Source organism: Hakea prostrata, chromosome 11 (genome assembly GCF_041222555.1).
Source record: "Hakea prostrata isolate BN-2017 chromosome 11, UWA_Hpros_2, whole genome shotgun sequence".
NCBI classification, from domain to species: Eukaryota; Viridiplantae; Streptophyta; class Magnoliopsida; order Proteales; family Proteaceae; genus Hakea; species Hakea prostrata.
The window spans coordinates 4679660-4693865 of NC_142610.1; the positions used below are offsets into that span (position 1 = coordinate 4679660).

General features: G+C 38.3%; 1 protein-coding gene across 1 annotated transcript in view; it reads right to left on the bottom strand.

Annotated features, from left to right (window-relative positions):
- Nucleotides 1-1141: 1141 nt before the first annotated feature.
- LOC148999683 (MOB kinase activator-like 1A) overlaps nt 1142-14206 on the bottom strand; it is a 29446-nt gene continuing 16381 nt past the window's right edge. The window contains exon 7 of the mRNA XM_089139284.1: nt 1142-1364. Within this exon, the coding sequence (XP_088995410.1) occupies nt 1290-1364 (75 nt within the window). The 3' untranslated portion in view covers nt 1142-1289. The remainder of the gene's footprint in view (nt 1365-14206) is intronic.

The following is a 14206-nucleotide window of genomic DNA, read 5'->3' on the forward strand; positions in this document are numbered from 1 at the left end:
TTCTATAGAGGCAATAAGATGAAGGAGGTCTTAATTCCAACCTCCATTCCGCTACACTTTCTTCCCTCCTCTTCTCATCCCGTCGGCTTATAGGCCCCAGTTCTCGTGTCTTTTAATGCTATGAAAGAAATATAGAGCAAATTGCACTGACATCCCAAAATAGAGGCCTTAAAATACTGACACCCCACTTTATGTTTGAAAAACACAGGCACCCCAACATTGCTCAAAATTTAATTTTCATTGGACACATCAGTCCAATTTTTACTGAAAACCATTAAATCACTGCTTATTTTATTTCGATCCTAAAAGTATCTCTATTAAAATATGAAGAAAAAAACAGTAATTTAATGGTTTTTAGTGACAAATTGGACTAATATGTCCAACGAAAATCCAATTTGGTGGTGTCTATATTTTTCAAACATAAAATATAATGCCGTGCTTTAAGGCCTCCATTTTGGGATGCCAATGCAACTTGCTGAGGAAAATAATATAAAACAATACTTCTAAACTTCATTATAATACATTTCTTATAAATTCCCCACCCCCCTTCCTTATATTGGTCCATCCTTGTAGATAGCTTAGATTGTAATTTTCCCACAAGAATCAAATCTAAATAATTTCAAAACACTACCCATCACCCAAAATAAATAAATAAAAATATAATCTATTCTAATTTTATTTTTCAGATAGATAGGCACGCTGACATGGCCATACCTTTCTGATGCCTATCTATTTTCTCGCTGCCCTGCCCCTGCGCAGGAGTGGCAGCACCACATTTCTATTTCTCTCTAATAACTTTTTTCATAACAATCTTCTGAAAATGGCTGGAGGGGTGGAAGAAATACTGTTATTAATGAAAAAAAGGAGAATAGAGTGAAAATCATTTTTCAAAATTTAGTAAAATAAATTTCTGGTTTTACCGGACTATCCCTGAAAAAGTTAATTTCTTAAATCAACCAAAGCTGGGTAAAATAGAAGACATCTTTCAAGGAAAACCTAAAAACAAATCCTTCTTGATAAATTATTTTCTGGGTCAAACTTCAGTGAAGATTGTGATTATTCAAAGGTGCTAAGGTAGTAAAAGCAGAGCAACCAGCAGCGGAAAACCCAGTCCTCTTCAAAGCCACAGTCTACCAAAGCATAACTGAAATGCAAAAACTGAATTATGATAGCAACAGAGCCAACAAAATGCCAAGGAACTAATATAATTAACTGGTAAAGATGCATTTTATTTCCATTGTCTCGGTATCTAAATTAAGCATCCATACTTTATTCTTTAGATATATCATTCAGTATGGAACTATAATGGATTCTATGAGTTCCTGAAGCGGTGCAAGTTCCTTCTTGTCAATCAACCCAAACTCCTGCACAAGGAAACAAGGAAAATGAACCATTGTTAAAATTATAGCTGTATAGATGTGCTGTTAATAGTAAACTAACAGGATTTCCACAATCTTCATGGGATCTAATTCTTGATCTGTCAGCCGATACAATAATCAGAGCACCAGCCACCATTTAGAATTTCCACTGAGTGATCCATTAATGGGACACGACACCACGGTTTTCTAATTGTGATCCGCTATGTATGCTGGTAACTGAGACTGCTAACATCCCACTACATCTCAGAAACCCACATCCTCTATGGAAGGCACCAAATGAAACTACAATGCTCAGAAACAAGTTTCCAACAGTTTAAATAACATCCCCTGTACCCTGACAATGAGGCTTGCTCATGTTTTGCAATCAATTCAAGGCCCCAGGAGACCAAAAAAAAAAGAAGGGTGCGTTGGGGGGGCAGAACTTGCAGGAGAGGCTATTTTATAAGCCCCATATGCTAGATCTTCCACACTAAGAAAATATTGCAAGCATGTGTCGCTTTCACTTAATATCCACGGTAACCACAGTATCCCCACCCCCGAGTAATCCAAACTCAACATCAAACCAAGGAAACCAGTAGGAGAAGATCAGTACATTTTTATAAGAAAGGAAGGGGGGAAGGGGGTTTAGTGTGTGAAGCTCTTACTTTTCTTGTTGTTTTCATTACATATGAAGAACACAAAGGAAAAGGAGTAGAAAGGGCAAGCTAGGGACAGAAGAATCAGCTATCTCAGCCAGGCTACCTCAGCCCATCATCTTCTCACCCCCAGTCTCTCAAGTTGTTGCATCTCACAGCTTCCACAGTACCTCTTTTCTCTTCAATCTCTTCTCCTCTTCTGCTCAGCCGTGTACGCTTATTTGTAGCAACCCACTCCCAATCTAATCAAGAAACTAGCAAATCCTAAAAAATGAAACTATGTGATGCAGAATTGGCAGCATATACAAAAGAGAGAAAAGCCCAAAGCTCAAGCCTATTAAAGCCTAAGGACATGACTCAAAACAGCCCATGGCTTGCATGGGCTAGGACTATTGGAGTGGGTTAAAATGAGCCCATGGTTTCATGGGCTTGGATCACTTTAGTGGAAGAAGAATATCAGCCCACTATTTTGAACTAAGCCTAAGTCTAGCTTTAAAAAGTCAACAAAAGGAGCTAGTAGGTGGTGTTGGTTAGTGGTGGGGTATAGTTGGTGGATATTTCCATTATTGTTTTGACTAGTGGTGTTGGGTAGTAGTTGGAGGTTTCTAATGTTGTTTTGACTAGTGGTGTTGGGTAGTAGTTGGATGTTTCCATTAATGTTTGTAGTAAGTTGTGTTAGCTAGTGGTTGGATGTTACCATTAATGTTTTTATCTCTTTAGAATGCTATATAAAGAGACTTATGTAAATGGTGAAAAAACAACTTGTGAAATGAAATCAAATTGCTTGCTAGCATCCCTCCTCTTGGAGAACCCTTGTGTTTGATCAAGGTAGATTGGTGTTCGATCTAATCGATCCACCTTGCGGTGAGAAGCCCGGGTGTTAAGACTCCTTGTGTTTGATCAAGGAAGGTTGGTGTTTGATCCAATCGATCCACCTTGCGGTGAGAAGCCCGGGTGTTACATGTTACTTTGTTGTCCTTATTGTTCTCTTAATTCTCTTATATTGTTCCATCCATTCTTCTTTATAGCATACTGCTGTTTTGAAGACCTAGTTAGTCCTTGTTCTTAAACCAATATCCTTGTTCTACCACTTTGGTTTTCAGCCTTCCATTATATCTGAATTTTATCTACCTTAAGTCCATCAAATTTGCAATTGTCTCCCTGTGAAAAGGTCTTATTTGGCTACTGTTTTGATCATTCAAATACAGTACTACATTACTACGGCTAATATCTAAAACCCATAACAGACAGCAGCAGCAAGCTCAGCTGGATCCCAACTTAATAGGTCAGCTACGTGGATCCAAACAGAACAAAGTAAGGAAAACAGAGTTTTAACCAGAAGAAGGTAAAGAAAAAAGAAAACGAAGGAGAGAGGATGGGGGCAGAAAAAGATGGGAAATGAGGTAAGAGGAAATAGCCAAAGCAAGTCAGGGTAAACTCACAAGAACGGGTTTGCAACATGAATATTTACCCTCCAATAAAGTGATAAACCCCATAATGCAGCCTTTTGATTAGGAGTCCAAGCAGGGCAGCAATACACTAGGACCCTTTTAAAATAGAACCAAATCTGAATACATCAAAACCCCCACTTTATTCATTTTTGCGGGTCCAACGTAGATGGTTGACCAAGCTCTTCATGGAGCAACAAACTTGTGCTTACAAAGTGCCAAGAAAGTGCACAGCAATGTAGGCATTACATGTAGGGGTTGAGGGAGTCTATTTTAGATGTGATTTTAGGGCTAAGACTAATGTGGACAGTAGGAAGACCAATTTGAATTTGACTCTCAATAGAAGATTCCTAAGAAGTAGGGATTGGTCGAGGAATTTTAGGGGTTTAAGGTCAATGGTCTTTTAGGGTCCAGACTAAGCTGGATTCTGATCGAAGGAATGGGAAGATCTGTGGCTGTAGCATAGTTGTTAAGGCGACGCCTAGGTGTCCAGGCACCCTCCAGGGTCGTAAGGTGACTGTCGCCTTATTGTTAGGTCATAAGGCGGTCGCCTTAGGCACCTTGGACCCAAGGCGACCACTGTTTTGAATTTTTATTTTATTTTATTTAAAAAAAAACCAAATCAATGATGCCAAATTGAAGGCAGAGAATCAATTGGCAATTAGAACCTAATGATCCATAATTAGTAACCTATTCCAATTTAAAAAATAGCATGTTGAAGCCTAATGATCTCTACCTAGGACCTTGTTTGTTGAAAAACCAATTTTTTTCATTACTGTTTCATCTTTTTCAGAATAGAAAGTTCATTTGCTACCAAAAAAAAAAAAAGGAATAGAAGCTTCATTATCATCAATACAGATGAATGCATCAATATATGCCATATAGGATGACTAGAATATGATCTTTTTCTTTTCCATAATACATGTTCATTTACAATCACAGCCAAAATTTCACTTAAAATGCCTCCAAACACCTCAACCGCCTTAGAGGGCACCTCGTCGACTCATCGCCTCAACTAGCCTAAACGACCTCACATCGCCTCATCGCAATGGCAACTATGGGCTGGAGTCTATGAAAAGGGAAGGGATTCTATGATGGTATACAGAAATATTAGGGTTTTGATTTATAGAAGAAGAGCCAATTGAACCAGGTAAAGGAAAATGAAGGGAAAGAAGAGATCCTAGACCAGAGGAATATTGCCTACTTGACATCCCTTTCAAGCCTTGCTTTGCCAACAATAGATGCTACCCAACAGTTCCGAAGGTCCCAGACCTGGTTAATAATGTAACCTTGTTGATTCTCCCATAGAGGAAAGATGGCAGATTCTTTGGCTTTCAAATAACTCAAAGTCTATTCAAAATAAAAAAAAACTAACTTCTATTCATCCACATGGGACTTCAAATAAAGGGTAATGGTCATACAATAAAGAGTTCCTTTTGAACTGAAAATAGAAATTAAATGAGTCCTAAACTAACTCATACATAATATCCTACCTAATCCTAAGTACCAACCAACCCTTTTTCTAAGGAATTCTAACAAGAAACAAACAACCATCAACCTAATTTCATAAAGTAACTCTAAAACAACTATTAACCTTTTAAGGAGAAATTAAGTAACACCTGTCAGCTCTAAATGGACCAGGCTAAAAAAAGCAAAGTATGGGGATTTTCATGCTCAGCTCAGTTACACATGTTTTAGGCCCATAAAGTTGGCAGATTACAACAGAAACCCAACCAATGAAAGCCTAACCCATTTACCTATCAATGCTAGGTTGTTTTCTATTACAAAGCATTCTTTGGTGCTGGACATATATCACCTTGTCTGAGGTCAAACATAGTACAAGAGACCTAGAGTAAGAAAGTTCATTGGGAACTGAAAACTTTGTCCCTTAATACATTTATAGGTTCTAGAAAGAAATGAAAAGCAAGAACTACCCAGGATCGCTGTACGAGTGAACACAATCAATTTCAGGAAATCAGATGAAAAATAATAGTTTAATATCTCAAAACCAAATGATCAGAATAGACAACAGATTTGCAAAAGTATAGAAGGCAATCCAACCATATGAAGAAGCCAATAATCAGCTCTAAGGATCCACATACTAAAAAACCTCAGGTCTGGAAATCAGAAGCAACTTATAATCTATAACTACAATGTCAAAGTAATGTAAAATTGTAAATAACAAATGAGTAGAGATTTCCTCTCCAATTTGCATATGGTCATTTTAAGTCAGGCCCTCACTCTTTTAGACCTTCATTTGGAATTGTGTCACTGCTCCTCACTGGTGTGGAACTTGGACTTTGGTGGATACAACTATACCACCTTAAGAGACGCTCTCGAAGTTTATCATTGATTGAAGCCAGTCCTGACTCCCAAGGCTGCTCTTATACTTTCACTTTGTACTCCTATCTTTCCTGCTTTTACTACAGATCCATCTTAACATCCTTATCTCTACTACATAAAGCTTTTCAATAAGACACTTTTTAATAGCCCAACATTTTGTGGCACATATGTCAGTCGCACTCCACATTCACCTCTCTACTTCATCCATCCATACTTTAATCCTCTATGAAACACCATCTCATACCTCACCTAAACTACTAGGTTCAGGGCATTGATTGGTATGCCACAGTGACACACCACATACTCTAGGACAACATAGTCTAAGGGCCACATAAAACATGATTTGGATTTAATAACTTCCATATGAGGGCACTTAAGAACCTCCATTGAATGTAGCCATGCCACCTCAATTGACTTGCTCATAGCTTATAATTTATCGGAGCTACTCCTAGACCAGCTCTAGTACAATCATTCAACACCTTAACCTTCCTATTTTTACCATCTCCATCTTGGCATCCTCATTTATGCTACACTAATTTATGTATTAATGCTTCTTAGCAGCCCAACACCCTGCACCATATATCATGGCTGGTCATACGACTATACTATAGAATTTTCCTTTGAGCTTTAAATAAATACATCACTCACACAAGACCCCTAGGGCCCTAGCACATCGCTTCACTTCATCCACCCTATTTTAGTGCTTTAGCAAAACATCGTCTTGTATATCACCTCCTCAATTTATGACTGAGCCAAGGTACCTAAAATAATCACTTTGCGAAATCTCCTTCTCATCAAGTTCTTTCTATTCCATTCCATTCCATTCCGGGGTAGGCGGCTAACACTAATCTAATAAGTGAAGTAGTCGTCCTTGATTCGCCAAAAAATCGCCGAAATTTCGGCGAGATTTTGCTGCCTATAATAACAATTTCGTTTCAAATAAAATAATAAAAATATGTAAAAAGCATTTATTAATGGCAGAAGTCAGGATATTTCACTGAGTGTTCGCACCGTGTATGAATAAAATATTAAAGGGGTTACATCAAAGTTACACACTAGATGCATTCTGGGGTTTACACTCGATTATAATATTAAGTTCAAAGCCTTCATCACTTTGCATTTGGGTTGTGTAAAGAGTTTAAATTTTAAAATATTTATTTCAAAGTTGCGCGTGAAAAAAATAAATTTCAGGATTCTAACTAGGTTTTAATCAACGTTACAACAAATTCCAAGCAAAACCGCAACGAGTGAAGAAAACGTGTCTCATCTACCAAAACAATATCATTAACGGTAGGGCTCATCAAACCATTTTCTCTCTTCTTAGTCAAAAGCATACACTAAGCAACCTCATCTTGAATGTCTTTGGTTAAATCATTAACCCATGTCTACAGGTTTAACCACGTGTCTCATCTATCAAAACAATATAATTGGCAATAAGCACCAATCTTGAATGTCTTTGGTTAAATCACCATTATAAGTGCAAATAAATTGGCATAAAGCTGATCCTTGATGTAGCCCAATTGTAATTGGGAATTTATGACCTTGTCCCCCACTGTTCACACACTAATCACTGAACAATCACACATATCTTTAAGTATGTCTACATAATATCAATGGCATAAAGAGGATCTGATAATAATAATAATAATGGAAGAATAATTGAACTATATTAGTTTAAAATGATTAAATGATCTCACTGAGCAATCTATCAGAGTGCTAATACCTATCTGTCTTATTACATCCAAAACATCGTTACAAGGTGATGGAGCACTTAAATAAAATACAACTATAGTATCTTAAATATAGGCTTTGATGTCTATGCACACAACTGGAACACACACAACAAGCATTATGTGTCTTTATCTCCAAGGCCAAGCAGGACTATCACCTGCCACGATATTTAAAAAGGAACATTCCTCAATAGGTAAGCTTTTCAACAGAATCTTACTAAGGGGAGATTGGTGATGATCCATAAGGTCCAAAGACTCTTGACTGTGAGGTCCTAGTGGACATTTGGTTATTCCATCACATTAAACATCACTAATGTGAGTGGGCTTAGTTTTGCTTTCGAAGTTTTCACTTAATTATGTGCAACATGCATTTGTATTCCTCTTTCATGATCATGGCGTAGTCAGTTTTGATTTGCTATTGATTTCAGTCGGACGTGGATGGTGATAGTTATGAGATAATATGATAACCGCGGGATGGTATATGTCAATATGTCATTATATATTTTACTTGTAGTTGTTGTACAAGTGCATGTGTTGTGGGAAGCATCTGTAGGGTCAAAAGTTATGAAATCATGTGCGCTGCATGTGCGAATGGTTGAGCGCACATACCCAATAATATGACTCTTGCTAACTAGGGGATAGGTGTTGGACAAACATATATATGTGCAGAAATAATGAGATAGTTGCAAACTATCCCACCTATAGTATGATATTAAGTTCTAGAAGAAACAAGCGGACCAGCATGAGAGTTTTCCAATGAAGGGCAAAAAATTAAGATTATATTGGAGTTCTTAGCCAGTATATGCTAAAACTGCTTTTAGGACGACTAGCATTTATTTCCTCACACTTATTGCACTAGGAAGGCTAGAAGTCTACCTAATCTGTTGTAGAAGTACTTGACCAGTTGAGACTTAAATATCATTTGCTAGTTTTATTTTCTGATAAATGGAGCATGCATCATCATGTACTACGTGTGTTTTGATCAAGGTTCAAGATCTTGCTCTCAAGGGCAATCTCACCCTTGAGAAAAAGCGAGATCTCGCTCGAGATATGGTATTTTTTCCAGAGCCAACTCAAGAGATCTCGAGAGTTCATCTCAGGGGTTTTTAAGGATTAGGTTGGACTCAAAGTTGGTATTTAGCCTATTTTAGGCCTTCTAAATATATAGGTGACCTTATTAGATTTGTGAGAAAACAACCCTATGTATGATTTCTACCTCAACCCTAATTTTGAAATCGAAAATCGAAATGTTGTAGGAATGAACATGAAAGGCTATAAAACATGAAATATAGAACCATTAGGACATATAAATGAAAAACAAGTGATAAGATACATTAAATAACTTAAATACCAACAAAATTCCATCCATATGAGCATAATAGAATATCACATTCTCAACTCTCATGAATACAATAGCTTAACCATCGTAAGTTCAATATGAATCATAAGTTGATACAGAAGTGTTGGGTAAGGCTAATTCTTCACATTCTGCACTGGATGATCCCCCCTTACGCTTGTAGAGGCCTTATATCACTTTGGCCTCGGAATTTCCTTTGCAGTTTAGGCTTAGGCCCATGAATAGTTGTTGTGGCTTAGGGAAGCTGTTGGCGAGAGGAGACGACAATCTAGGAAAACATGGGAAAAAATGAACTTGCAAAGCTGTCGGCAAGATGGAAGGCAAGAGGTGTTAAAAATATGACCGTTGGAAATCGCTATACTTGGAGTTCTTCTAACGAACTTCAAATCTAACGCTTGGTCTTATTTGCATGATTTTTTGGCAATGGTCAAAACTCAATTCAATTGTCAAATATAAAAAATTCGCACTGATCATGAATTTTTTAATCACTTCACCACCTCTTTCTTTCTTTTTTCCCAACCATTGAGTTATCCATGAACATAGTTGTGTTAACACCCCGTAATAAAATAGTGTTGTTGAACGCAAACACCGGCACCTACTCAATGTTGATCGGGCCCTTTTATTTTAGGCCAATCTTCCACAAGATTTTTGGGGTGATTGCATTCTTACTGCCACACATTATTAATAAGTTGCCTGCCAAACTATTAAAAGAGAAAACTCCTTTTGAACTTCTTTTTAAGAAAACCCCTAGATATGCTCATCTTCGTACTTTTGGTTGTTTGTGCTATGGACACAACCATTCCACCATCAAGCACAAATTTAACCCCCGTGTTTCTCCAGGAATTTTAATTGGGTACCCTTTTGCTAAAAAAGGTTATACATTTTTTTATCCCACTTCTCACAAGGTTTACACTAGTAGAACATATTTTTCCTTACTACCTAAAGACTTCCCCTTCATCAATTAACCCTACCCTCCCTTTTCCAATTCCTGATTTTGAATCCTCCTCCGTCCCAACAAACCCAGTTTTTCCATCTCCACCACTGGATCCGCCAACCCCACCACACAATCCTTCCCCTCCTCCAGTTGTGTTGTTGCAACGGTCACTGCCAGCTTGAAATTCAGTCCACCATAAGTTCCAAAGGTCTCCAATGGTCATATTCTCCAAAGATCTCCAACGATCATATTATGGCTAATAAGAGGAGGTGAGAAATTTGGTTTTCAAAAGTAGACTGAGATCTCGGTCGAGAATGTGTATTTCGTGGGACTCGATGACAATCTCGTCTAGAGCCTTCAAAAAGGCAAGACCTCGAGTGAAATCTTGAACTTCAGTTTTGATTTAAGTGTCATCACCTAACATGTTTATTCACTTCAATTATTTTATTGCATTTTGAGGAGCTAAAGTCGTATTGGGTTAAAAGCTTACCCATGGGGAATGTTTATTTTTAGATATTGGAACAGGTTATACTGCAACATTAGAAGAGTATGCTTGGTTGGCTTAGGAGATAGAGACACATGCTCTTTGTTATGTATGTGTCGATTATGCTTGTTGACGCTGAAGCCTTTATTTCATCACTTGCTCCTATACCAGTGCTTTGGATGTAATACAACAAATAGGATATTAGCACTTGGATAGATAGTCTTGTGAGAACCTTTAATCATTTTATATTAATGCAATTTTATTTTTCTTTTGTTGCTCCAATTGTTAGATTCTCTATATGCCATTGATATTAAAATCTATCATATGGCTATGAGATATGGCCCTTACACTATGCAATCCTAGATTACTTGGTGTGTTGGTGTAGCATATCAACCATTACTTGAACCTAGTAGGTAGGTTGTGACATTATATCCTCATATACATATCTTTAGTGACATCTATATATTTACTTGACACTCCTCTTTGTGCTAGAACATGATGGAGAAATCCCAAGGACTCGATCATGGGCCTTTTCCAAGAGAAAGACCAAGAGACCCACAACTCAACACAATGAGCCCACCAATAGAAGAGGCCATCATGGATTTACTTGGCAAAAGCCAGAAGCATCGGATACAAGCCCATCAACGGGCAAGACCTCCCAAAGCACAACATGACCAAGACGGATGATAACACCTTTACTTTTGTGAATCGGGACTATAACGCTTCTTCCATTATATGGCATCTTCTTTGTGTCAAAACAGCTTGGCTAACCAATACACCCCACATCCTCATAAAAAAGGTTTTCCAAAATTCAACTAGGATCTAACCTGAGCTTAGTGTTTTGCCTACTTTCACCTACCTCAAGGATTCATTAACTTCCACCACACTAAACTTTCATATTGTGGTATCATGTGAAATAGTGTAGTCATCCAGATCAATTCTACTCTCTCTCTCTCTCCATTTAGTAGTCACAAATATACTCTTCCCATATCTTCACAATTTCCTCACCCCTTAGCAAAGCTCTTCCATTATAACCCTTTATATGCCCCACTTGATTGAAATCTCCACTCTTCGTTTCCCTTCAGATGTGTTTAGGTTGATATATAGAGATCCTCATATTTCATCAGCCCAACCATCCCCTCAATCTTATCAGCTTTGTTTCTAGTATCATTATACCTCTTTTTACCCTCCATTTCCTTGGTCCTTTACCATGTCTTAAAACAAACTTTCTTGTTCTTAATAGTTGTTTAGACCTCATCATTCCACCACAACATGTCTTCCGTAGGTCCTTATGAGTACCCTTCATCTTTGGTCACCTTCTTAATACAGTCATCATTGCATGCCATATCACATTGGTCTCTACTTCAAAGTCCCACTTTCCTTGATTGACCATGTTGAATATTGTACCTCAGAATACTGTTACGAGTAAGGTCAAAGTATGGGGGGTATATGAGGGTTTATTGCAAGTCTGTTAGGGATTGTTGTATTCTCCTGTAATTGCCTAAACCTTACACATTTATAGACTAGTATAACTACCCTATCAGAATGACCATCCTAACCCTAACAAACTTCCAAAATGGCATCACAACCCAATTGCCCTACAATTAACCCTCATATACCCAATACATACACCATACTTGTAAAAAATACTATGGGGTATTTTGGTTTTTGGGCTCTTTTTATTTGGCACTGTTCACATGAACAGAATCTCGTAAGAATGTCTTTGTTCTAATCTTGTTCTTCCCTCTCCTATTATAAATAAAGTGGCTGAGTGATTTGATAACTAACTCAAGCAATTAAGCCTAATTGTTTTGTTAACATGCCAAATTATTACTAGATGTCCTTGGGTACTCCCCTTTAATATCTACCATCTTATCTTAGGGTGAATAGGTTCTTTCCCGCGCTTCTGGGACAGAAGTCAATATCTTATGTTGAACTGTTAGGCACAACCTTACAGTCCTTAATCGCCAATCTGTCTACCCTTCTCATTACAAAGAAGTCATTTTTTACAGGTACAAATCCCACTTTTGTAGCCAACCAAGTATTCCCCTCTTTTTCCCAAAGTATTCCCCTCTTTTTCCCAAAATGGTCAGATCATAAGCTGCCACAAAGTCTAGGATTGAGGACCCCTCCTTCCCCCCCCCCCCCAACCCCAAAGCATTCATGGACTTCTTCATGATGTGACTATTGAGAACACCTCCAAAATTCGTCCTGGCCAAAACCCTAAACTAAACCATTGATGTGGTCCCAAAATTGGCGCTTACCCACATAATCCAATCCCCTGAGGGTGCATAATAAGCCCAAAAGATATTGACAACCTCTTTCTCAAACATAAAGTTTGATGGATAATCCAATCACCCACTCTTTTGACCTACACATCATTCTTCAGATTGTTATCCATATTATCCCTCCTGCTCCCCCATGTTTGTATTAGTTTTAGCTTCCCACTTGTCCAGAGTTGCTTGTACCTCACAGGTTATTCTTACCCTTCTTGGATTTCACAGGCACTGATTTTAAGATTGCTGCACCCATGATATTCTGAAGGATTCAACTGAGATTGGACAATAATATTATCCACAGAGCGCATAAGTGCAGCAGAAGAAGGTATGGCAACAGGATCAGTGGCAATAAGTATGATGAGAGTAGTGAGCGGTAGCACAGTGTGGAGGGACACTGATGGAGGTCGCAATGGAGAAACGACCCAGTAATTGACAGTTGCAGCAGAAGATGGCACAGCAACCAGTCAAGTTGCAACACTGAAGGGTGTTAGAAAATCACAAACACAATCTGGAGGCAAAAGCCACAGAGGTCACAATGGATGAGAGGTGGTAGCTGTATCATCGGGAGACACCATCAGGAGGAGGCAGCAACAGCAGTTATGGCATTAGGCACAACAGTGGAGGCAAAGTTTTTCTTGTAAATAAAAAACTGTTGCACATGTTAATGTGGTCATCTAGCATGCTAGACAAGGCAGCAGAGCCTCCAATTGGTGATGGAGAGTTTGATGTGAAAACCGAGAAGGATTCTTAGGGTTTTCGGCCCTGACCAAGCTCCCAATCAGAGTCGAGAGAATGATTGGAGTTGTCAATAATGAGAGCTGACCCATTAATTACAATGACAATTTCCCCTCGCACCAAAAGTCTTAATATTCATTTGGAAGCTTCTTCATAAAAAATTACCTAATGCTGATGTGATGCAAAACCCAGGCTGTCATTTGCCTTCCAATTTTCTTCTTTGTTATGCTGATGATTTGACACCTGATTGATTACCTCTTTCTACACTGCTGATTTAGCCAACTACTATGAAACCAGATAACAGAGCTGATACTTACACAATCACATAATATCTCAAAGTAAGCCTGAGTTCTGAATGTGAGATATGCATCAGCAAAAAGAAAGTAGTTGCAATGCAGCACTTAATGCTACATCTTAACAACTATGGTCCTTGTGGATAAACAACACTGATGTCATCTATGGCCAGGTTACAAGACATGGTAATCAAGTGGTTCAATTTGCAACCCAGTTAATGTAAGAGTACTGCTCTTCAACCATTACACAAACCCAGTTCATGCCAACTCTGCTAATCAAATGGGAGACACCTCGTTTAGGTTGGTTCAAACTCAATGTGGATAGCCCGAGTCTTGGAAACTCTGAAAATGCAGGTTTTGGAGGGGTAGCTCGGGATCCTTCAGGAAAAGTGGTGTTTTGTTTTGCAGAGGGATGTGTAAGTCAGTAACAGCCAAAGCTTCAGCAATGAGAAAGGGCTTGATTTGGGTGAAAGAAATGGGTATTCCTAAGCTTGTGGAGGAAGGTGATAATCTGGACATCATGCTTCCACTCAAAAAGACGAGTAAACCATCCTGGAAAGTAAGACACATAATACAGGATATTTGGGAT